The sequence below is a fragment of the Myxocyprinus asiaticus genome, chromosome 41 (genome assembly GCF_019703515.2).
Source record: "Myxocyprinus asiaticus isolate MX2 ecotype Aquarium Trade chromosome 41, UBuf_Myxa_2, whole genome shotgun sequence".
NCBI lineage: Eukaryota > Metazoa > Chordata > Actinopteri > Cypriniformes > Catostomidae > Myxocyprinus > Myxocyprinus asiaticus.
The window spans coordinates 32,308,342-32,335,190 of record NC_059384.1 but is presented as its reverse complement, the minus strand read 5'-3'; the positions used below and the strand labels follow the sequence as shown (position 1 = coordinate 32,335,190).

Here is a 26,849-nt window from a genome sequence, read left to right as displayed (position 1 = left end):
ATATTCTTCAAAAATTCACCCTTTGCATTCCATGGAAAAAAGAAAGTCGAATGGGTTTGGAAAAATGGGGTTTAATGAATAATAACTGTTTTTTTTTTTTTTTGTGAAACTATTCTTTTAACATACTAATGTTAAGCAAGCTGAAAACTCCCTACACCAAATCGGATGTGCTGGTCTGCTGGAGAAACACAGTGACATACTTACTGTTTGAATGCATGGGTTCTGTGCATAGAGTCTGGCTGTTGAGGGCTCAGAACATTTTATAAGGTCATTTATGTGACTCAGTAGAGTTTCTGTTTCCAAAAACTTCTTACAGTGAGATCACCAGACGTGGTAGGAACAGCCTTACCAGCTATCTGTACCAACACACTCACATGGAGAAATCAAACAGATTCAAAGTTGGCTAAATCAGGGTTTCTCAGCCTCTGTCAATCATTGTCTGCTGGGTTGCAAGGTCTTTTCTGTCTTGAGTACAAATTACCAATTAGAAGGATAGAACTGTACATTTGCAATGTTTTGGGCAACAGTCGAATCGTTTTAATATCTCCAGGTTTGCGTAAACGACCGTAAGTCAGAGGCTGCATTTCTCTGATGTTAATTATTAGCTGTCCAATCACAATAAACCATAAATGCTACGAATCGTTCTTTTTGGACAAGGTCTCTTTTCGTAGCGTTGCATGCGGTAGCAGTGCTACTCAACACACGGCACGTGGTCCACATTCATCATAAAAAATTAATCAATAGCCTATTAAATGTGCATGAATTCAGTTGAGGTGTTCCTTTATCAGAGGGCTTAGGTAGCTCTCTGAAGGGTTGAAGCACAGCACAGTTGGAGAGGGAAATAAACTGCAAAAGGATGTAACGAATGAAATAAACAACAAAGAATATCTGAGCACAGCTGATGTTTAATGAGAGCGGCGGACCGTCAGCGGGCGTGTTCATAGAAACAGTATGTTCGCACATGCACGGTCTGTCAATCAAGAATGCACACTCTCAATCTCACCTGAGAGTCATCATCTGCGCGAATCTGGCAAACACGTTTGAATAGCTTAACAGAGATATTTGCTTGTCATGAAAACAGTCATAACAGGAAAAAATAACAGTTTGTCCTGCAATAACGGTGTTGAGATGCCTTCACGCAAATGCTTATTAGTGATATGCGTTACTTCAGCGCACTAAAGAGGGTGAACAAATCTTTATGACTTCTCCCTGAAGCAGTTTTGGAATTTATAATGGATATATCTCTCTTGATTTGGAATGTAGTATCTTAGGTGAGTGTGATGTTGAACACTCATGGAGTTATAAGCTAACAATGTCTTTGACAGTGACAATAGAACTGATCATATATGTTTTCTTTATTGCAATGAATGTGGGAGAAAGTGGCTCTTTGAAAAATTAAAACCAAACCATGAGAGAATTGAACTGTTACATCCCTAATTTAGGCTTATTATAGGCTTATATGATATAATATTATATTATAAATTAAAAAATTCTTAATATAAAAAAAGTGCACTATATATATATATATATATATATATATATATATATATATATAAAATGTTCTTCATAGTGTGTTTAATGTTTGAAAATGTTTATGAAATTACTTGGGCTACAAATACTGAGTTATAGGTATTAGGCCGCTATATTATAAGCATATAAACATAGCTAGATTAATTAAGTACCTATTAATTTATAAATTAACAAAACCTACCACCAAACCATAAACCTTAATCCTAAACAATAGTGTCATTCAAGAAAATTAGAGATAAAAAACTCAATTCCTGAAGTAACCATGTCATTTTGTGGTGCTTCAGATCATGTTTTGACTTGCATGCTCTTTAGGACTCATACCCCAGTCCTTTGCATCGTAAGTGCAACACTACATCAGTTGAGCTACCACACAATTTGAATGTGCTCGAACAAGCTTGTAAATATGGTTGGATATAAAATGCAAACATAAAATATTTTGCCTTACAAGTCATGCGCTCAAGTAAAATTGGTTAGATGTCATGAGATAGCATTGTGTGAGGAACAGGGCAAAAAAGTAAGTGCTTATGAACTGATAACTCATGATTTGTGTGAAATGGCTAAAAGTCTAACGGAGACAAATACGTGTTCACTGTGCAAAACTATTCTTTTGTGAATTGTATCTTGAATATTATATTTTTGAACTGATTTCTTTCTTTGTGGTGGTATAAAAGGCAGTCCAGTTGTTGTTGTTGTTGTTTGTTTTTTCTTCTTTTCTTTCTTTTATTTTTGTCGTAAAAATTCTGTAAAATTAAAAAAAAAAAAAAAAAAAAAAAAAAAAAAAAATATATATATATATATATAACCATTAAAATCTGTGAATGACCAGAGAGCATTTCACTTTCATTCAAGTATGAAAACTCTTCTTGGGCACTGAGGAAAATGTGCTTGCTTTGAATTTATTTTGCCCAAAATTTCCCATTGGTGAATTATCATCATTTGGTTGAATGTCTCTTGGTGTGAATAGGCCTTAACAGAAAAGAGCACAGTCCATTTTATAATATATTCACCTGACGTATGTTGTCCCAGCAGAGATGTGACCAAAAAAAAGTGTGAGAAGGCCATGTTATTGTAGGCTGAGAGCTTTATTAAACATTATCAGTCTCCGGGGCCCCAACAGTTGCTTGGAAGATAAGCTGAGAGGACCACAGAGAAAACAGGGTGTGTTCTCCTGTTTCCCTGGAATATAGTTGAAAAAAAAAAAGAGACTCAGTTTAAGGGGCTGTCTTTTGTTATTTCTTGGAAATAGAGACCCGGTTTCTCCTACTGAGAGTTGAGTGTTCTTCGTGGTAGAAGTTTGGTTCGGAGTGTATCGTGGTGCTTGTCCAGTGCAGTGTGAAAGTTTACACAGATGGCCCTGGACTGTGTACGCAGGAACAGTTTAAAGCACTACTAGGTGAAAAGAAACAGCTTGCCTGTCTTAGGCAGCATTCCTTTGGACCTCACCACTCGCCACCATTCACTCAGATCTGTCAAACACTGTCTACTCAGGTCGGCCCAGACTGTGTACTACATTCAAAATAGCCATCTTCTTAAAGTTCACACCACTTTTTCCGCAATATATTGCTTCAGCTCCATCCATGATGTGTTCCTACATCAAGGATGGAAAACTTAATTCTTTGGAGTTTTGGACAGTGACCTCTCTGTCTAGTGAATGTCTGCTTGCAGTACATTTAGCACTGTCTGTGGACTCCATAAACACACATTATTTCCCTATAGGGGGATACTCCCATACTACTGACTGTTTTTGTCATTTTTATGGATTTGCATGCACAAGAAACATGGAAAAGACATCTAGCTCAACACAAGAGTGTATTATTTTTGTAATCACAGCTGCTTAAAGTGATTACACATTATGTGATGGCTTGGTATGAGAAGACATTTTATAACCACTAATTTCTTCCTGTGAAGATGTCTTTCTCCATATGGCAGACATGTCAAGATTAAAGACACACTACACAAAGCCGCATCACTCATTAAAGACACTGTACAATGTGGATTTTCTGAAGGAAATAAGAAAAACAGCATTTCCATCATCTCAAAGTTGAAATCACATTTAGTAGTAGTCAAATGTAATTAGTGGTGTTTGCGAAGGCAATCATCACTATTACTAGTTCATAAAAAAAATAAAAAAAATACAAAATGCAAGTGTGATCTTAAAGAGCTATTTCTACCTGATCTGACCCTTAAAATTTTCTTTGTTGGTAAGCTTATATAATCAGTTTGATTCTGTGATGTTAAAAATATATTTTTTAGATAATGCCACTTGAAGCACATTTTTTAGGTTAACATTTTTTATTTTTTCAGTGTAATCAAATCGTGTGTCTGTTTTAAGCAATTAAACTTACGGCATACTTTACTGGCATACAGTAAATTGAAGAACCATATACACTTACATTGAAGGAGAGACCCGGAACATATCTAGGCACTAGAATTGCATAGAGAATTGAGGGTGAGCTCTTCTGATCTAAATCTGTTAGCAACCACTAACCAACCACGCAGGGATGCATTTCCTGTAGAACTATGTAACTCACTGCGTAACCACATTAGTGCGATGCATCATTGGAGAAATTAACTAGCTAGTCAAGCCTGTTTCCCGAAACCGTAGTAACTATGTCACACATCCATTATTTGAACCACGTTGGTTCAACAACATAGAGCTGTTTTTAATTACATTACGCAGGGGGTGCAGTAATAATTTCTGCTCAGATTGAATAAATGTCAAATTAATAGCTCATTTACACATACTCCAGAAAGCTGTTTAATTTGCAAAAGCTGCTGAAGACACGAAAGCTGCATGCACTATGTAAAAGCGACAGATAAATTGCACTGCAATAGTGGGGTTTCCATTTACCTCAGACTTTGGGGTTCCCCCGAAGCACTTGAGCACATTCGCACAAGCAAACTCTTCAAAAATCTATAAAAACTTCACTTGTGCGTTAACATGGACACAAGCCATGTTCTCTGATAGAAGCCATGTGAGTAATGATGGGACTTGCAGCCATAGTTGGCTAACAATGCTTTTGGGACTCACCCCAGAACATGATAGAAACCATTAAGCAACACCCAGAAAACCAGTTAGAACACCCTAGCATCATGGCAGCGAGTTTTGTAAGGAAAAGCACCGCTCACATTTTTGTCAGAAAATGTAAAAGTCAAGCTAAATATACTTTGATAACATTAGGTATAGGGGGCTTAGAAGTGGTACTGAACAGAATATTTTAGTCCACTTTATCATAAATCCCAACATAATTGCATGACAACTCTTAATAATTTGTACAAAATGGCAAAATCCTGAAATAATGTATGACTATGACTTGGCTTTTACGAAAAGGTATGACTCATTCCCATAGAGACCAACCAATCAACAAACATAATTTCAAATCAATATAATACAGGTATCACATTTCAGTTAGCCTCATACCTAGCACTTTATTTAATGAAAGGAAATGTCAGTGAACAAATTTGATTACTCATTCCATATTTATTTATGGAATATTAATGTGATATGTCAATAACCTGTAATATACTTCCCTTGTGTCATTCCATAACCCTGATGTTTTCTTTCTTTCGTGGTACACAAAAGTTATTTTCCTAATAAAATCATGATTTAGGTTTAGTGTTTCACAAAAGGGTTAGATTCTACGGTTAAGTTGACAGTAGGTTTGGGTTAAGGGTTAAATTTACGGAAATGTTTTTTTAAATATGTTTTTTTTTTTTGTGCAAATCTTGTATTTCAGCGTTATAGAATGTCTAGGTCACATCTTCACAGACTTAGCTTTTATTTGGTGTGTTTTATTTGTATTGCCGTGACAACTTGGTGTCTAATGCCATTTACACCTTGTTTTAAGATGTGTCTTGGGTGATCCGATCACATGTGGTCAGGCGAAACACATCGCTTTTACACCTGATCGCTTAAATGTGTCTCCTGTGACCACTTGTGTTCGGATTTGGAGGAGAGCGTCTCTGATCTCATGACAGCATACATCAAGCACTTTGTTAGTGTGCATGATAATAAACCAAAAGAAAAAAAAACCGCAAATTACACTGCCATGCTCTTTCTCCCTGATGCAGGGAGAAACAGCATGAACAAATGCAACATTTCAAGCAGAATTATCCATTGTTTTAGTGGAATACCTGTATTAACTGAGCATCAGATGTGTGTGCTTGTCATCTGTGTCCCTGCATGTGGATATCAGACACACTGAAAAAGATCCGTGAAGTTCTCTTGTATACGTATTCGTTTTTTTCTGATTGGATGGTTATTTCCTATTAAATCCACTATCCGCTCATAATCTGCAAAGTTTAAACTCTTGTTTTAGCCCAGCGGTTGATTGACAAGTGAGGGGTGGTGCTTCACTGCTGTCCTGGATGCATTCAGGATGGATAGCATTTTACACATATAGTGGGATGTGGTAACATGCGTTTTTGACTACCTCTGTATGAGTTTTTTGTGTTTTGATCACAAAATGTTTTTCACCCCATTTACACCTGTTTTTAATGCTGATCACTTGTGATTGGATCACCAAAAATGCACCTTAATACCAGGTTTAAACCGGGTCTCTCAGTTAAGAGAACTGGACTTGTGATCTACCCTTCAATCTCATCAGCATGGCACAAAAGAAGAGTACTCTTAGCAGGCTGCCGTAAACATTTGTTTTTGCTGTTGTCTTCAGGGATTAGGACAAGGTTAGGTCACTTGTGGGTCAAAGCAATTGGTTTATTTGCTTGCTTTAGAGACACACTACAGAGAAAGAATGTAGCCCCCCCCCCCATCCATTATGTAAATGTTTTAAGATACCATGCTGGGAAATACCCTGTAAATTATGCAAATCGGACCCTTTTCTAGTGTGACTTCCCTTGTGTGCAGCTCAAGTGGAATACAGACAGATTGATATTGTGTATGTGAATTAATTTTTACTTTACTACAAACAAAATTAGGAATAGATAGAGTAAAACATGAGAAAGCCACACAAAATCAATTTCAAGACAAGGAGAATCCATCGAAAAATGCATGATGACTGCAGAAACCACAGTCCCAGTCATGTAATGCATTCTAGATTGGCAGAGCATGGTGTGTACATCACTGAAATAAATTGGCCTTTTCTAAAATTAGTGACATTTTCATGTCGATTCCCAAATAAGATGTAGCTCTGTATATCTTGGTTAAACAGGACAGCAACAAACAATCATTGATTTATCTGTGAAACGAGTTTATCCCTTCTGTTTTGCTTTAACATGACCCTTGTTTAATGCTGACCATCATGACAGAATGAAAATTTCATCAAAAGTATCAGTATTGACATATTGTTATTTATTTCCCCTGCTGTTACCTGAAACCTCGACCCGACTCAACAGAAAGGTCTTTTTCAGATGCTGAGGCTCAGTGAGACCTTGACCCATGGATATGGCATAATCAGAACAACTGCTGTCTAGCTGAGGTTTACATTCTGTTAGCTATTACATTACAGTCTTTGCATCCAGATATACAGATAAAATATTACATTGAGCAGGAAGTAAGTAATGCATATGTGTGAAATCAGGGGATCATTTCAGTTCAAATTCAAAAGCAATGAAGCCTGCATGTTATGGTCTCTATGGCAGCTTGGCTTTTCTCAATAAATTCATATCCATTAACAAACTGAGTAATGTGTTCTTCAGAATGATTTGTCTCTTTTCATATGCCTTGAGCTTGTACATTTTTTTTCCACATTTTGAGCACTCATTGTGAAATTCTGTGGAATTGATCGGAATATGGTAAGGAGTATTAGTCAACATAAAAAGGCATTCACAACCCATTTTACTTTGGCAATATGTTATATTGCCATGTAAAACAGGATAAGTAAAACAAAATGTAGGGCACGATTTGACTTGATCCATTGGGAATTGATTGGATCATGAAAAGTGGTCTCGATATGACTGGTAGTTGGTTTTCAGGCGTTAAAAATTAAGAGGGCTTGACATCAGCCGAAAAGAAAATTTGATTCCAAGGTGGATCAAGGGGATGTGTTGAGCTTGTGAATGGCGGGAGTTTGAATTCTGCAGAGCTTTTTAAGAAATTTTGTGGGAGCAGATTGCATGCAGGCTTAATCATATGACAAAGTCAAGTATGTATGGCCAAATTTGGAATGGCATACTAGTCTTACTGTTTCTGCCAAAGACAGACATGGCAGACATAGCAGAAGTAGTAAGGAGTAGTATGGGTATTATGCCATTCCGAGCTCAGCCTATCTTAACCTACATAGAAGGTTATGGGAACAGAGGGGGTTATAACTCTTAAAAGTGCACTCAGTAATTTTTTTTTTTTTAATATGTCATCTTGGACTTACACTGTCAACTGGCAGCATGAATACAGCATCATTCAAACACAACAGTTTTCATTTACCGATGCCATTGCAAAATTGCACTGTTCACCAGGGAGTTGCACCCATTGTTGGGCCCCAGGCACAGAACTATTTCAGGGCCCCATAAACAATTTAGGTTTGTGGTGGGGGTAATCTATAAACATTTTGGTAACACTTAAGGTTCCATTTGTTATCAACATTAGTTAACATGAACTAACAATAAACACAGGGCTGGGGGGCCTGGGTAGCTCAGTGGTAAAAGACGCTGGCTACCACCCCTGGAGTTCACTAGCTCGAAACCCAGGGCGTGCTGAGTGACTCCAGCCAGGTCTCCTAAGCAACCAAATTTGCCCGGTTGCTAGGGAGGGTAGAGTCACATGGGGTAACCTCCTTATGGTCACTATAATGTGGTTCGTTCTCGTTGGGGCACGTGGTGAGTTGAGTGCAGATGCCACGGTGGATGGCGTGAAGCCTCCACGCGCACTATGTCTCCGTGGCAACACACTCAACAAGCCACGTGATAAGATGCGTGGGTTGATGGTCTCAGACCTGGAGGCAACTGGGATTCATCCTCCGCCACCCGGATTGAGGCGAATCACTACGCGACCACGAGGACTTAAAAGCGCACTGGGAATTGGGCATTCCAAATTGGGTGAAAAAAATAAATAAATAAACACAGGGCTGTGCACAGATATTTCGAGGGCTAGTGGCTCAAACTGAGAAAAAGGGCTATATTTTCATCATGATTCACCTGCTTGCTTGCTGGTGCTTTGAATCCAGCTTTGCAAAGAGACACTTCCTTCATTTTTGTGAAGCATTGGTACTGTAAACTGTGTGCAATAATTTTAGCATATTCAATTTGCATAGAATAATATGATGCCTGATATGCAGAGCACGAGCAATAGGTAGCTGGCTGCAGTTCACTTAACGGCCACAGGTGTCATTAATAACAAGGGATTCTGAATCTCATATACTGCACCTTTAATATTAACCAAGATTAATAAATGCTGTAGAAGTATTGTTTATTCAGGGACATGCACAGGGGGGTGGCTACAGTGGCCCAAGCCACTGCACCTATGCCCTCTTGGGCTGAGGTGCCCCTCTGGAGAAAGTAATTTAGTTTGCATATAGTAATTTTGCAGATGCTGTTTACCGCCAGCATCAAATATATACGATGAATAGAACAACACTGTGTGATTTTATTTTTATTTTTGTTGGTTTATGTAAACATATGCAAGACGGCCGTCTTCAGCTGTTGCGTCTCGTCTCTGTTTAGCAGGCAGCAGTTCAGGAGCGACTGTCGGAGGGGGAGAGGGGTCCTAAGTGGGTCCAATGCTTGCCACTTGAGCAGGTCCGAATGCAGGTCCGAATGCGTAAAAAATGTGCATTAATTAGTACTGACATTGCTTGAGCGCACCCAAATGTGTTAAAAATGTGCATTAGTTCATAAGGTGAATGATCAAATTGCCAACTTAAGTCTCTAAAAATTAATGCTTTTCTTTAATTCTTTTGTTATTTAAACTCAAATGAAGACTTTCCAATTATTACAATTGCTGCACTGCTAAATCATAAAGTTATAAAATGAATGATAAAGATTAAGTGAGCCCTTGAAATGTTGCTGAACTGAATATATCAAGCAAGCTGTCTGCTTCAATTTGCTGTATATTAAAGAATATATACAGTACAAATAAAGCCTATTTCAGTCCTATATATATGTGTGTATATATAACAGTGAAGATAGAGATCATAACACTGAAGTAACCATGAGAATTAACTGCTTACTCTGAGTTTTGGTGTTGTGCTGGGAGCCGGCCGTTTGCTGGATTCCATCTCTAAGATAACATTACCTAGTGTTGCAGACTGTTTGTTGTCGCTGTTGAATAGCGGAAGAGGAGAACCGAGGCAAGGCTCTCGGGAGTGCGCATAAACGTCATATCCTTTGGATTTTCCCGGCAAAAGCGACCCGCTCCCTTCGCATGAAAATCAGTCTACAGGCTTTAATAGGCAACCTAGGAAGTATGGGAAGGGCTCATTTTTTTAAGTTGCGTTACAAGCCGTTCACACATTGGCAAAAAAAGGCGAATATTACATGAAAATGTTTACATATTGCACCTTTAATTTCAGCATATTGTCAAATCACAATTTTTATATGTTAACATTAGTTAATGCACTTTGATCTAACAATGAACAATTGTATTTTTATTAACTAGCATTAACAAAGATTACTAAATGCTGTACACATATTTTGTTCATTGTTTATGATTGATAATGCATTAACTAATGTTAACGAATGAAACCTTAAGTTTTACTACATTTTCTTATTTTGTATACTGTAATGTGTAAGACTTTACTATTGCAGTTGTAAACATTAGTTAATAACATTAGTTAAAATCATTAGCTAACAATGGACAATACTTTTACAGCACTTATTGTTGGTTAATGTTAATTTCGACATTTACTACATTTTCTCAAATTAAAAGTTGTATATGTTGACATTATGAACTAACATGAACAAACACTGAACAATTGTATTTTTATAAATTAACATTAACCAAGATTTATAAATGCTATAAAAATATTGTTCATTTTTTAGTTCATGATACCTAATACATTTACATTGTTTGGGAGTAAGGGAATACATGTAATGGGATTACATATTTAAAATACTAAATATTAGTAAAACTTTAAATCATTGTTAATCAGAATATAGTTACATTCAAAAAGTATTTTTATTACTGAAGAGATTACTTGTTATTGTCATTTGTTTCATTTAATATCATTATGAATGTGTTACATTCATAAGTTCATACTATTGTGAGGGAAAAGGTGGATATGACGTCATTGAGGAACTTTCCCTTGGGAGCTTTTAATAGAGGAGCTGCATAATGTTTCTATAGCTTAACAAAAAACTGTTCGAAACGCTTTGACAGATAAATGCAATACATACATGATTACATGCCTTGTCAATGTTTTTTTATGTGGTTTTTACAAGAAATGCTAACCAGTGTAGCCTTTAACATCGTATAGAAAGCTGCAAATAATATATTTTCTGCCTTATTATATGAACAGAATCCACATACGAACAGAGAAGGATGTTGTTGTGTACACTATGTGGGGTTTTAAAGTTTGGAGCAGCAAAAATAGTCTACCTTGTGTAAAGAGTCATGTGAATATTTAGCTTTATGCTAAGCTAAAATGCTATTTCTTGACTTTACATAGATTTGTCACCAGACGTGAATATATTTTATAATGAATTCTATAAAGAAAATTCACGTCACTCTTTTTTCTCTAGTAAGACCTTTGATATTAGAGCAAAGATATTCTGCAAAAATATTATTCTTAATATTCTTAAAATATTGTTTTTGTGTAAAAAATATCTAAAAATCCTTAAAACATGATACATTTACTTGAGTAGCAAAACTGCATAAGATATTTAGGCTTTTTTTTTTATAGAGAATTTATTTTTTATTTTTTAAACAGGTACATTTTCTTATTTTATTTACTTGTTTATAGTCAAAACAAGTGAAAAAATCTACCAGTGCTGAAGAAGTAATCCAAAGTATTTAGATTGCGTTACTGATCTTGAGTAATCTTATGGAATACGTTACAAATTACATTTTACAGAATGTTTTCTGTAATCTGTAGTGGAATACTTCTTAAAAATAACCTTCCCAACTCTTTCCCTTTACTAATGTTAACAGATACAACCTTATTGTAAAGCATTAATCTGTATTATTATACTTGCAGTTTACATGACCTAATATTTATTAATTGAGACACAAGTTTATTTGTACTTCCAGAAAAAAAAAAAAAAAAAAAAAAAAACTTGAAATGGTGAAGTAATACCCAAAATACACACTTTCCCTTATACATTAATGTAAATTTTAACCTAACGTTAACATCATCTACAAAGCTATAGCTATTGTTTTCAGTGCTTTCTCTTAAACAAACTAGTCACATTTGCAGTGGTTCTATGGATTTTGAAAGTTTTAAAGCAGCTTTAAAATAATTGTGCCTCATAAACTCCCAATAAGTAAGCCAAAGGCAACAATGGCAAGGACAAACTCCCTGTAAGATTGATTGGTAGGATGAGGAATAAACCTTGGGAGGATCCAGGACAACTTTGCATGTTTGTCCCATAAGTGTTGCTGTCCAACTTCAAAAGATTGCCCGTAACTACTTACTTTGAAAGCTTCAGACCTGATATACTTTAGATTTATACTAAGAGATAATCTAAACTGATATAATCTTAATCAAAACTGACCCCATTTACATTCTTAACATACATTCCTGGTCTAATAAAGCACAAGCTTCATTGAATACTATAGTGGCATTGTTTTAGCAAACTCACCTTCATGTCTGGCTCCATGTTGGTATAGTACACCCACTTTTCAAGATCCAATCAATTCCTGATCAAAAAAATCAAGTTTCACCTTACCATTTTTTCTGTCTCTCATTGAATATCTTATTTCACTTGGAAGTACATCACATTATGGAAGTAAAATGTGTTACGAATGATGTTGCATGTTGACTTTAAGCTTGAAAATCCCTGGGTTTAATAATTTGCAAACCTCTATAAATCAAACTGTAGTTAGGATTTTGTCAAGTATATGTTTGTTCACACTATATTTCTATGTCTGGCTTAGCACATATGGAGGTCTAGCTTTCTCTGCTGAACTGGCACAGTTGAGCCATTTCATGAGCTGAGAAATCCGGTTGTTCTTGCCATAACTCCTAGTTTCAGAGCTGAGAGTGAAATCATGTGTTCCTTCCCGAAATGAACAAGGAAAAGATGTTGACCTATTGTGACTTCCCGTCACTCCAACTTGATTTTTGCCGGTAGGATGTTGTAACTAGGGTTGCAAAGGAGCGGAAAATTTCTGGTAAATTTCCGGAAACTTTCCAGAAACTTTCCATGGGAAGTTAAGCTGGGGAATTTAGGACATTTTGGAAAAAACTTTGGGCACTTGGCAATATGCTGCTGCATCTTTGTGGCATTCTTAACATAGGTCTTTGCACAGTATTTGCAAATGTACACAGCCTTTCCTTCTACATTGGCTGAGGTGAAATGTATCCACACATCAGATGGCGCACGCGGCATTGTTCTGTAGAATAAGATTAGAAAAAAGCTTGTAAAAATCACCAATGCAATGCCATGCACAGATATATAAATAGTTAGCTAAACAATTGAAATATTCTGGAATGGTAAAAATATTTAACGATTGATGCTGGACAAATGAATAGAAATAGGCTAGATGAATAGATGAACACTCCTCAATCAGCATGCTAAATCAAACTATAATGTACGTTCTTGTATGATAACAGAAAACTGGCTAGCAGAAGGCAGAAGAAACAGCATCACAGTTGAGCTAGCTAGCACCATGATAGCATTTGTGAACATGAATGTAAGCGAAAAACTCTGTGAATTGTCTGGTAATCAATTAAAAAATATAGATCCCCTTTCATAGAATACATAAGCAGATGCAATACACGTTTACAAGACTAGTTACCCATTATTTGGAGTTGGTTTTATAAGCTTACGTTGCGTTAGTGCTTCTGCTTTCTAAATGCTTATCTGTAACATTTTGAAAGACTAAGGCAATGATGTATTTGCAAAATAATAAAACCCACAGAAAGTCAAATTTACTGTGGTAAAACATTAATATATTACCTAAAAATGTGACCTGATCCATCATTTTGGGTCATTTTGACCCCAAAATGCATTTTGAATGAACGAGAAAAGTCTCAGCTATCAATAACAGATTAAGAAAAAATATATAATTCACATATACAAATTAATGCACAAATATAATATTATATTTAACATTTTGTCAATATACTCCTCTCGAATTTATTGTTCTAGTCAAATAAATGTCGCACGTTAGATGAAAAGCCGACTCCCCGTGGTTGAAACACAGATTTGGCATGCAGATTAAACATTTTAGTAATGTATACTGTATCTTTTAAAATCTCTGATATTTTCCATTTTGTGCTACTTGTAATAATGTACATACAATGATACACCCGCGGGCCGCGAGTCTCATTTTGTTGGAGCAGGTCACAAAAGTATCTTGTTTGGCTCAATTTGATTTCATAAACTTTTTAAAATTACATCCATTCATTAAACTGCAAAAAATATTTTTCTCAAGATATATTAACTTGATTTCATTACAAAGTATATTTACACAATATAATATAATGTTGTGTTTTCAGGGTAATTTATCAAAATTCAACAAGGTTTTTGCTTAAAACAAGCAAAAAGATCTTCCAATGGGGTAAGAAAAATAAACCCTGTTTAAGTTTGCTTTAATTTAATTTTTCTTACCACATTGGCAGATTTCTTTTGCTTGTTTTATGCTTAAACCTCACTGAATTTTGATAAATTACCCTGAAAACACAACTTGTGTCAGGTTGCTTCTCTCAAGTAAATATTTCTTGATGTATGAATTTCTAGAAATATTTACTGGAAAACAATACAAAAATACTAAGCAAGAATTTTTTTTTTTTTTTTTTGCACTATTACAAAAATAATAGTGAACATGTCTTTTTTTAGTCTTAATTTAGCAGATTTGTCTAATTTCAAATGTATTTATATCCATCAGAAAAATGCCTTATCACTTCCTGGGCCATCATCTGGTCAGACTCAGATTGCAGAGTCTTTTGCCAAAGGTGTAAAATTTGCCCCAACATTAAAATAAGCAAAAGAGCTAAATGAGGCTGTGGCATACTTTATTGCAAAAGACATGATGCCATTTCAAACAGTGGAAAAGCCTGGTTTCCTCAATCTTATGAAAAAGGCAGCCCCGCTGTTCAGTGTTCCATCCAGATCATACTTTTCCACCAAAAAAATTCCAAAAATGTATGAAGAAGTGCGATCTTCTGTTGCAAAGAAGCTCTCTGATGGTATATGGTTTGCAACTATCACTGACCTGTGGACCAGTTGCAGTGGTCTAGGGGAACCGTACATAAGTTTCACAGTTTACCACAAGTTTACCTCTGATTGGCAACTAAACTCCCACTGCCTGGAAACACTGTATTTTCCAGAAGACCACACTGCAAGTCACATAATTGAAATGGTGGAAAATGTTCTGTAGGCATGGCACATCAACAAAGAAAATGTGTCTGCCATTACGACTGATAATGCCACAAACATGAAGAAGGCCTGAATTTCCCTGTGTCTGGTTTGGATGTTTTGGCCATAACATCAACTTGGCCATTTCTAAGGCTCTCAACATCCAAAGGGTACAAACTGCCTGCAGGCGTGTGGTTGAGGCATTTTCACGCAGCTGGAAAAATGAATGAATGAACGTTACATTTATATAGCGCTTTTCTGACACTACACTCAAAGTGCTTTACACAGTGAACAGGGGACGCTCCTCAACCACCACCAGTGTGCAGCATCCACCTGGATGGTGCGACGGCAGCCATAGTGCACCAGTAAGCTCACCACACACCAGCTATTGGTGGAGAGGAGAGGAGAGAATAGAGTTATAGAGCCAATTAGTGGATGGGGATTATTAGGAGGCCATGATTGAGATGGGCCAATGGGGGGAATTTAGCCAGGACACCGGGGTTACACCCCTACACTTTATGAGGAGTGCTCTAGGATTTTTAATGACCACAGAGAGTCAGGACCTCAGTTTAATGTCTCATCCAAAGGACAGTGCCTTTTTACAGTATAGTGTCCCCGTCACTATACTGGGGCATTAGGACCCACACAGACCGCAGGGTGAGCACCCCCTGCTTGCCTCCCAGAAGAGAGAGTTCAAGAAAGCACAAAAAGATCAGAATATTCCTGAACATTCATGATGTAGTCACTCGATGGGGTTCAACCTACTCAGCCGGTTTCTAGAGCAACAACAAGCTATCTGTGCTGTTTTTGCTCTTGACAGATATTCTTGGCACCTTATGCTTAAAAGTACAGACATAAGTGTCCTTGAAGATACTTGTAAAATTCTTGGGCCTCTTCATGACTTCACTGATGCCCTGGTCTCAGAGAAGAGAGTGACTTTGTCCTCCCTAAATCCTGTCATTCACCAAATCTTTTATGAAGTGCTCACTGATGCAGATGAAGACTCCAGTGTCATCAAAGAGTGAAGCATGCCATAAGAGAAGATCTGACACAGAGGTATTTAGAGGAGATGAAGAAAGTGTTGAATATTACATGTTCCCTATCTGTCACTCACTCGATGTTGTGTCGATGTAGTGACACTAGGGGTCACTCTTGGGAGCCCGAAACACCTCTGGTCTTTGATAAAAGGCCAATGAAAATTGGCGAGTGGTATTTGCATGCCACTCCCCCGGACATACGGGTATAAAAGGAGCTGGTATGCAACCACTCATTCAGATTTTCTCTTCGGAGCCGAACGGTCATGCTCATTGAGCTGAATTCTCACGACTGTTCATTCACCTCTGCTGGATCTGATGGCGCATTTCAGCGGCTTCTCCCTCCTCTGCACTGGTGCACTGCAGAGAACATCCCTGGGCGCTTCGGCAGAAAAAAGAGAGTATATTTTCCTGAAGAGTATATTTCTCTAAAAGAGCGGCACACACGGAACGTCTTTTTAAAGACACGTCTTTTTAAAGATGCCTTTCTGATTGTGTGTTATTCCTGGTTGCGGTCGTTACCTCTCAACTTCAGACGGTCACGATCCCTGTCTTTCGTGTCTGGGCGCGACCCACATGGAGGCAGCGTTCGTGGATGGTTCATGTTCTCACTGCGAGAACATGACCATGGCAACGTTGCGGTCGCTGCTTGCTTTTGTAAGAAAGCAAGCCACCCCAGCGACTCCCTGCCTCAGTCCTTCTACCTATGGGTTTGAGGCCAGCGCGGCTAGCACTGGGGGCGATTTGGGGACTCCAATGGGATCACCTCCGCCGGGTATCCCCCCGCGGACCTCCCATTTCCCAGCACGCTCGTCTGCCCCAATCGGGCTTCCGGATGAGTCTGCCGGCTCGTCTCATGGCGAGTTCGACCTCTTGTTCGGAGCCCGCAAAGCTGATGAGCTCTCGAGCGCAGCATCGGAGAGCGGGCTTGTCCAGTCAGACGCAGAAGCCCCTTCGGGGTCGATTGCCCAGTCACAGGCTGATGCAGAGATGACGGTCATGCTTTTCTGGGTGGCCGCGGCTATACGGCGATTCTCCCAGTGGATAAGGCGCTCGTGGTGCACCTTTGCCCGCAGAACGCCGCAACCTGGCGCGGACGCCCAAAGCTCCCATCAAAGCCCTGTAGGTTCACGTTGTCCCTGACAGCCAAAGCCTACAGTGCTGCTGGACAAGCCGCCTCTGCCCTGCACGCCATGGCTCTCCTGCAGGTCCACCAAGCCAAGGCGCTAAAAGAACTGCACGAGGGTAGTTCCACCACAGATCTGATCCAGGAACTGCACTCGGCGACCGACCTCGCTCTCCGAGCGACGAAGGTCACGGCGGTCTCTCGGGCGGACGATGTTCACATTAGTGGTCCAGGAGCGCCACCTTTGGCTTGAACGGAGGCTGTCCGGCATATCCTGCCCCGGCGCGGCTCAAGATCCCACACCCCGTCTTCTTGTCACCAAGGGCGTCCCCCCTGCGGTGACTGCACCGGCTCCGCCACAGCCCGCCCCTTTGGCCTGGCCCTGGCGTGGAGCCCACCACAGGAAGCAGATGCCACCCGTCTCACGGCCGGCCGCCAAGAACCCACGAAGTTCTTCAAAGCGCCCCTGAGACGGGAGACCCAGGGTCGACGAAACCCACTGCATTGGAGCTGGTAAGAAGACCACTCCATCCCCCGGTGGAGGGCCGTGTGGAGAATCTTTTGTTGTCTTTTTATTTGATTTCGCCGCATGCCCAAGTGGCTGCGGTACCCAGTTCAGCAAAAGAGTGGTTTCCTCCTTCCCTGGGTCACATACGCACTGTGCACAGTCATCATCACAACCACCGTCCACCAGTTTTCCCTTGCAGGATTGGTGCTCCAGCGGCGGTCTCCCCGCCCTTACGCGCCCAGCTGCGGCACACATCCGCCCCCGATGTGACAGTCATGGTGTGGCACCTCGAGCCCCACCTGCTGGTACATCCGACGACGTTGTCCCTTTGGTCCCCCTTGCGCGGAACTTGGATGCGTGGCTTGTGCTTTCCAATCCGTCGCGATGGCTGGTCCGGACTGTCCGACTCGGCTACGCGATTCAGTTTGCCAGGCGTCCGCCCAGGTTCAGCGGTATCCACTTCACCTTGGTGAAGGACGAAAACGCTGCTACCTTGCGCACGGAGATCGCCACCCTCCTACGGAAGGGTGCGATAGAACCTGTCCCTCCGGCCGAGATGAAGAAGGGGTTTTACAACCCCTACATCGTACTGAAAAAAAGGCAGTGGGTTGTGGCCAATCTTGGACCTCCGAGTACTGAACTGGGCTTTACACAGATTCCCATTCAAGATGCTGAAGCAAAAACTCATTCTGGAGAGCGTCCGGCATCAAGATTGGTTCGCGGCGGTAGACCTGAAGGACGCGTACTTTCACGTCTCGATTCTACCTCGACACAGACCCTTCCTGTGGTTTGCAGTCGAGGCTCAGGCATATCAGTACAAGGTCCTCCCTTTTGGCCTGTCCTTGTCCCCTCGCGTCTTCACGAAGGTCGCAGAGGCAGCTCTTGCCCCGTTAAGGGAAGTGGGCATTCACATTCTCAACTATCTCGATGACTGGCTAATCCTAGCTCACTCTCGGGACATGTTGTGTGCACACAGGGACTCTCGCACCTCAGCCGATTAGGGCTTCGTGTCAACTGGGAAAAGATCAAGCTCCTCCCGGTTCAGAGCATCTCTTTTCTTGGTTTTGAGTTGGACTCTTTGGTCTTTTTGACAGCGCGCCTCACGAACGAGCGCGCACAGTCGGTGCTGGCCTGTTTGAAGGCATTCAAACAGAAAACAGCAGTTCCACTGAAACTTTCAGAGGCTCCTGGGGCATATGGCATCCTCAGCGGTGGCCACCCCGCTTGGGTTGATGCATATGAGACTGCTTCAGCACTGGCTTCAGACTCGAGTCCCGAGATGGGCATGGCGCCGCAGGACACATTGTGTGGTCATCACACCGGCCTGTCACCGTCTCTTCAGTCCTTGGACCGACCTCTCATTTCTACGGGCAGGTGTTCCCCTAGAGCAGGTCTCCAGGCATGTCGTTGTCACGACAGACGCCTCCAAAATGGGCTGGGGCGCTGTTTGCAATGGGCACACAGCCGCCGGCATATGGACAGGCCTGCGGCTACGTTGGCACATCAACTGCCTCGAGTTGTTGGCAATTCTGCTCACCCTGCAGAAGTTCCGGCCGTTGATCTAGGGCAAGCACGTGTTAGTTCGGACAGACAACACGGCAACGGTAGCATACGTCAACCACCAAGGTGGTCTGCGCTCTCGTTGTATGTCACAACTCGCCCGCTGTCTCCTCCTCTGGAGTCGGCAGCACTTCAAGTCACTGCGAGCCACTCACATCCCGGGCGACCTCAATACTACAGTGGACGCGCTGTCATGGCAGGTTACCCTCAGGGGAGATTGTAGACTCCATCCTCAGGTGGTCCAGCTGATTTGAAGTCGATTCGGACAGGCACAGGTAGACCTGTTCACCTCCCAAGAATCCTCCCGCTTCCTGCTCTGGTTCGCCCTGACCGAGGCACCTCTCGGCATAGACACGATGGCACACAGCTGGCCTCCTGGCCTATGCAAATATGCATTTCCCCCAGTGAGCCTACTTGCACAGACTCTGTGCAAGGTCAGGGAGGACGAGGAGCAGGTCGTCCTGGTAGCACCCTACTGGCCCACCCAGACGTGGTTCTCGGACCTCACGCGACAGCGCCCCCCCTGGCGAATTCCCCTGAGGAAGGACCTTCTTTCTCAGGGACGGGGCACCATCTGGCATCCACGACCATACCTCTGGAATCTCCATGTCTAGCCCCTGGACGGGACGTAGAAGACCTATGTGATCACTCAGGCTAGGGCCCCCTCTACGAGGCGCCTGTATGCTTTTAAGTGGCATCTGTTCGCTAAGTGGTGTTCTTCCCGACGGGAAGACCCCCAGAGATGCTCAGTCGGATCGGTGCTTTCCTTCCTGCAGGAGAGGTTTGAAGGGTGGCTGTCCCCTTCCACCTTGAAGGTGTATGTTGCTGCTATAACAGCACATCATGACACAGTGGACGGTAAGTCCTTAGGGAAGCACGACCTGATCATCAGGTTTCTGAGAGGCGCCAGGAGGCTGAACCCCTCCAGACCGCGCCTTGTTCCCTCATGGGACCTCTCTATAGTACTTCAGGGTCTACAGAGAGCCCCCTTTGAGCCTTTGCAGTCAGCTGAGCTTAAGGCTCTCTCCTTGAAGACTGCCCTCCTGACTGCGCTCACTTCCATCAAGAGGGTAGGTGACCTGCAAGCATTCTCTGTCAGCGAAATGTGCCTGGAATTCTGTCCGGGCTACTCTCATGTGATCTTGAGATCCCGACCGGGCTATGTGCCCAAGGTTTCCACGACCCCTTTAAGGGACCAGGTGGTGAATCTGTGAGCACTGCCCCAGGAGGAGGCAGACCCAGCCCTGTTGTTGCTGTGTCCGGTGCGTGCTTTATGCATCTATTTGGATCGCACACAGAGCTTTAGGATCTCTGAGCAGCTCTTTGTCTGCTTTGATGCACAGCGGAAAGGAAACGCTGTCTCCAAGCAGAGGATCGCCCACTGGCTCATTGACGCCATAGCTATGGCATATCACGCCCAGGATGTGCCGCCCCCGGTAGGGCAACGAGCCCATTCTACCAGGGGTGTAGCGGCCTCCTGGTCCCTGGCCAGGGGTGCCTCTCTAACAGACATTTGCAGAGCAGCGGGCTGGGCAACACCCAACACTTTTGCAAGGTTCTACAACCTCTGGGTGGTTCCGGTTTCGTCCCAGGTAGTGGCACACAATACAAGCGGATAAGCCCGGGATAGCTGGCCGGGTGTATCGCTTGCACATAGTGCCTTTCAAGTCCTCTGAGCTGAAGACGTGCGCCATTAATTCCCAGTAGTGTTCACAAACTATGTTCCCTGTTTGACTTCCTCGAGCCCTGTGGCAGTTGAGTTTTCGGAGAGACTCACTGCCAGCCCAGTACACATGCTAACTAAGAGCCCTGTTCTGGGGTAGGTGCACTGCATGTGGCGGTTCCCTGTATGGTAACCCCATGCGATGTATATCTTCCGCTAATTAGTTTCCCTGTTGGCAAACTTCGTCTTCCTTGGGCAGAGCCCGCTCTGCCACAGTCTCCATGTTTGTAGTAACTCCTCCCCCGTTGGGTAGACCTGGCAGCCCAGTTGGATAATCCCCCTTGTTTTTTATGGAGTGGAAAAAAGAAGGGTAAAAGAGGCCACGACCGGGTTAGCCTGTCTCTATCTTTTGGGTAGTCGACTTGTCCCCAAAGGGCCGTTCGACACTCATAACTATGTTGGGGGAGGTTACGTGTCGGCCTGGTGCGCTGGCTACGAGGCACACAGATGTCTGCCCGTCACACACCTCCAGTTCACGTAACACAGTTCAGCCAGTTGCGGCGTTTTGTATAGGGACCCCTAGTGTCACTACATCGACACAGCGTCGAGTGAGTGACAGATAGGGAATGTCCTGGTTACTTGCGTAACCTCTGTTCCCTAATGGAGGGAACGAGATGTTGTGTCCCACCTGCCACAACGCTGAACTACCTGCTGAAATGGCCAGACCTTGTCTCTGCTCCTCAGCATAAAACCTGAATGAGTGGTTGCATACCAGCTGCTTTTATACCCATATGTCCGGGGGAGTGGCATGCAAATACCACTCGCCAATTTTCATTGGCCTTTTATCAAAGACCAGAGGTGTTTGGGGCTCCCAAGAGTGACCCCAAGTGTCACTACATCGACACAACGTCTCGTTCCCTCCATCAGGGAACGGAGGTTACGCAAGTAACCAGGACGTTTTTGGTCATTCATTTTTAAATCCAATTTTTAAATCCAAGATTTAAGGTTTAATCATACAATCTACCCCAATGATAGAAGGAAAGCCTCAACATCAGCTGACTGTGATGCAGAAGAAGGGAGAAGTACTGCAAGCACTTCCACTGAGAAGCCAGAAAGAGTCTATCTGGGTTGTTAAAGTACATCACCTCAACAAAGGCATAACAGGGACAGGGCACTTCCACCACCACCATGGAAAAGTCTCGTGTAGAAAAATAAAGTTGGAGCTCCAAGTGTACACATCCTCGCCCACCATCCCTGCTGATGATAATCCACTTGCTTGGTGGAACTCACATGCCACAGAAATGCCACTTCTGTCTAACATAACCCAAAACTATTTGTGCATCCTAGCCACAAGTGTACCATTTGAGTGAATTTTCAGCTCAAGTGGCCACATTTTGTCCCAACAAAGCTCCCACTTCAGCACAGATAACATAAATATGCTTGCTTTTTTGCATCACAACCTACCCTGACTTGACATAGAGTATGAATCTGATTTGACATATATTTAACATTTTTCAATTATATAATATGTTTTTGATTTATAGCAAACATATTATTTTACTTGTTTTATGATTATCTTATGCTTATGTTTATGTTTATTTCATGTGATTAAGAAAGTGTTCTAAAGAAATAAAAAATAATCTTAAAGAACTTGTTATAACTAAAAAAAATTCTGTGTTTATCAGACATGTGCCAAATCTAAAATTAAAGGTTTATAAGGTAAGCACCATAATACCGTGATGCTGTAATACCCAGGTATTTTTTGTGATGGTTTTCATACCGTGAAAATTTCATACCATTACATCCCTAGTAGTGACCTTCAGACTGTTCTGACTCAGGTTGCTATGACATTTATCTACCTTCAAACTTAAATCTTTAAGTTAACTAACTTTCATACAAGGTTTTGTTAAGCTAACATTAACCTCCTGAGACCACCGCATGAGTGCTGTGTGCCTTTTCCGTTTCCCTTTTTGATTTGTAACTAGTAGCACTTCATAAACAAGCAAAAAATAAATAAATAAATAAAATAAAAATAATAATTCTAGAGCAATTAGTTTTCTTAAAAATTAATGTCCACATATGTGGACAGTGAGACTACATTGTGAAATGTTAAATAACACTAAGCTATAGAAAGTATGATTTTTTTCATAAAATTGTTTATGTTTTCAGGAGTGTTGGTTATTTATGTTTTTAAAACATTACAGACATTACAGCTGATTTTCTGTAAAGCGCAATAAATAATTATTATTCAGAGTAATGTTAAATCATGTTAAAACAAAATGTAGCATGATACAATTCTGAATCTGTGTACTGATTACCATTGTCCCATGTCTGCCAAACATGTTGAGTGGTCCAAACATCATCTGCAGCCTGAAACTGAACTTTTGGTCAGATTTTAGGATTGAATGCACTTTGCTGCAGAGAAAGCTATAGGATGCTCCCTTGCTCCCTATTTATTGAATGACTTAACCTCCAGTATGCTGTTTGTCTTCACTGGTCTCAGAACAGTTCAGAATACACCTTAATTTCATCCTAAGTCCATAATAAGCCTCTGAAAGCAACATTTTTCAGCTTTTGGATGAACCCATTTATTCTCAGTGTGAAAATGCATTGTAAATACTTGTATATAGGAATGCATTAACTAATGTTAATGAATATAATTGTATTACACAGAGATAACAAAATAAAATAAAACAAAATGTAGATTAAAATGAAGCTAAATGACCCAAAGATGTGTTAGAGTTGAAAGTTATTCAAAATAACTAACATGTTTTTTCTGCTTCTGAGAAAATGTGGTGCCAGTGTCCACATATATAGATATCATGTTTATCAGGGCACTGACACGTGAGAAATCAACAGATTTTTTAAAGCGGCATATCCAACGACTCTAGAGACTCTACTCTTTACAACCAAACAGGGTTCAATGAAAAAACTTAGAGATTTCTTTCCAGAGGCAATTTTGTTGCCGCTGCATCCGTAGGAGTGCTTCAAGGAAATTGACGTCATGCTGTTGTGTCACGTGACTCGGTGCGGCAGAAGTTAACCCTTTAAATGACAGCCTAGAGTCTTGTGAACAGTATTCAGTCAGTTTTTATGCATTTAAAATATGTGTTGCATATAGCGAAGTTAAAATACAACATCCACACAGTTGGACACGGGGTCTTGACAAACTTTACCTATCTAGTTATTTTTTCAATTCTGTAGTGGTGCAAAAATGACACATTTCACATTTAAATCAATTAGTCATAATATATATATATATATATATATATATATTATTATTATATATAAATCAAAGGACTGAAGCGTGTTTGTAAAGGTCACACTGTAAATTGTCCATATGTGTCAATCTGTGCAGTTGTAAAACCTACAATACTCCTACAGTGGTACATATGACGAACACACATACTGTTTTTTTGTCCCAAGTTTTCTTAAGATTTCTCTGGGGCTGTTCACCATACCCCAGAGATGACGGACGATTGAAGTTCCCCAGCCTTTCAAACCCAAATGTGGAATTTATTTTCAGACTTTGCTCTACTAAAGGGTCAGTCCCTGCCCTATGGCACGTCCAGCGGAAATGTAGCAGGTTCTTGAGAAGACCCTTCTCTGCTAGCTAACTATCAGCACTACCTCTACCACAACCATATATAACACTATTACTTATTATACATGGTGTTTTGCCAAAAACATTTTGGTTCATTTTAACGTTACTTTACATTTATCCTCAATAGAAATCTTGGGAGTGTTGACATGGGTTTGAGGTTTGGTTGTAGTTTGGTTTGGAGTAACTAGATACCCCCTACTTCCTACTGTAGGCAAAGAGCAACATATTTATTTTGCTAAAGAGGCTATTTTGCTAAAGAGGCTCTTTAGCAACCGGCAGGTTTTTTGGAAAGTTTTATGATTGTAAGGAATATAGCCTTCAATTTCAATAATGTTTATAAACCACACCATGCCACAGTGTGAAAACTGTCATGTTATTTTACTCTACAAATATGTTATGTTTGACTTTTTCTCTCTTACTCTCATATTTACTCTCATTAACTTTATTTTCTTCTTTCGGCAGAAAAACTACTTGTACTTACTGTTGCCACACAAGAAACAGATGGCTTCCTTCGCTTCATGCAGTCAGCAAACTACTTCAACTATACTGTGAAGGTAATACATTATTTTTCATGTTAAACAATCACACAACACCGGGTCATGCATTCCCTCAACCCACCATGCTAGTATGTACAGGACCATTGGTTCTCACTTTATTTAACTCCATCATAACTGTGGATACTAGTATCTGTGACAGTAGTGATTTGCGCAAGACAAATGCCCATATGTCCTAAGAACATGAGAACAAGTCTTTTTCTTTTTTAGGTGCTGGGGATGGGTGAGGAGTGGAAGGGAGGTGATGTGGGTCGGTCCATCGGTGGAGGCCAGAAGGTTCGACTACTGAAAGAGGCCATGAAGGGACTGGCTGACCAAGAAGACCTGGTGGTCCTTTCTGTAGACAGGTACGTTTGGCATAATGTGGATGAGGAACTAAGGTTCCTTTATTACCAGGAGAAAAGCTAAATTGTTCAACTGGGTCATTTGGTTAAAGGAATAGCTCTGCAAAAAATTTAAATATATAATTGTCTTTCTTTTGTGAAACACAAAAAAAGTTTAGTTGAATGTCTGAGCTGCTCATTTCTATACTATGGAAGTGGATGGTGGAAGGATACTGTCAAAAAGTCCAAATCCACTGTCAAAAGTACTGTCCAGATGGCATGACCTAGCCCAAATGGTACCGGCAAAATTTAAGCCCAAACCTGAAATCGTGTACTCTCCTTATAATTTATCTTCTAAGCAAGTGAATTTGTTGCAATAGGCTGTATTTTATTTAAGCATCGTAGGCAACATTCGTAGCAGTATAGTAACAGTAAACATACAGCGATTTAACAAGGCATGGCGGCTCCACAGCACACCAAAGCAGAAGGGAAAAAACATTGGCTTATCGTTTATCAAGCGCTGAAACTTTGCTGGGTGAAGAACAATCTGGAATAATTTGTAACAGCATAACAGTCACATGAAGTCCTCTTTGCAACCTGAATTTCTTCAGAGCAATCTTTGTGACACCTGCACTAAAAAAGCTTAACTTTTTTTAACAAATCAAACTTGAGATGGTGTCTAAAATATGTGGCAGTCCTTTATGAGATGCTGAAAAAACAGTGAGACACAATGGTCAAAAGCGTCCATCCAGTGCATTTTTACATAGAAAAACAATTGAAAAGCAGCGCAAACACACGCAAAAACACGTTCGGTGTGAAAATGCCCTACTTTTTTTTTCTGTTCTGTTTCAGTCGTCTGTCATTAATCACAAACCCAACCCGAACGTGAAGTTATAATTAAAAAACTAACCCAAACATGGCCCGAAACCTGATGGTTTATTTGGCCCCATCGGGTCAGGTAACAGACCTCTAAATGTGATATGAAAAGTAGTTCATATCACATGTGTGCTACATTTCAAGTCATTTCAAGTGTGAGAAACAGAATTAAATTTAAGTCATTAGTAAATGTTTTCCACTTAGCCATACCTGTGAAATCTCATTATCGCTTGTGTAAAATAAAAAAAAGGTGACTGCTGAGTAGGGTTGTCAACTGTCAACTGTTAGCTGGGACGTCCCTTTTTTGTCCTTTACGGAAAAAACTACAAATAAGATATGAGAGCTACATCAGAGGGGAAGACTATCAGTGGTAAAAACATTTTACAAAATAACCCTTGATACTTGAACCCAGGGTTAAAAACAAACCTGAGTTAAACCTGAGCTAAGTTGAAATTTCAAGTTTGAAAAAGTGACAACAGTTGTACTATAAGTAAAAATACCGGTCGACAAGATTGTTTATCAGATAATAAATTATTATAATATTCATGTTGTGGGGACCAGCTGTCCCTTGAATGTACTTAATTTGCCACCGAACACTTTTCCAAAGGATTACTTTTAGCAATTACCTATAATTTAATGTAAATTATTCTCAGCAAAA

At 40.7% G+C, this 26,849-nt stretch overlaps 1 protein-coding gene across 2 annotated transcripts in view; it reads left to right on the top strand.

The window, feature by feature from the left end:
* The window catches only part of LOC127431646 (procollagen-lysine,2-oxoglutarate 5-dioxygenase 2-like), a 93,051-nt gene that overhangs the window by 12,021 nt on the left and 54,181 nt on the right, over positions 1-26,849 (top strand). For both annotated transcript variants that reach the window (XM_051682176.1, XM_051682175.1), the window contains exons 2-3: positions 24,901-24,992; positions 25,203-25,339. In XM_051682176.1, the coding sequence (XP_051538136.1) occupies positions 24,901-24,992; positions 25,203-25,339 (229 nt within the window). The remainder of the gene's footprint in view (positions 1-24,900; positions 24,993-25,202; positions 25,340-26,849) is intronic.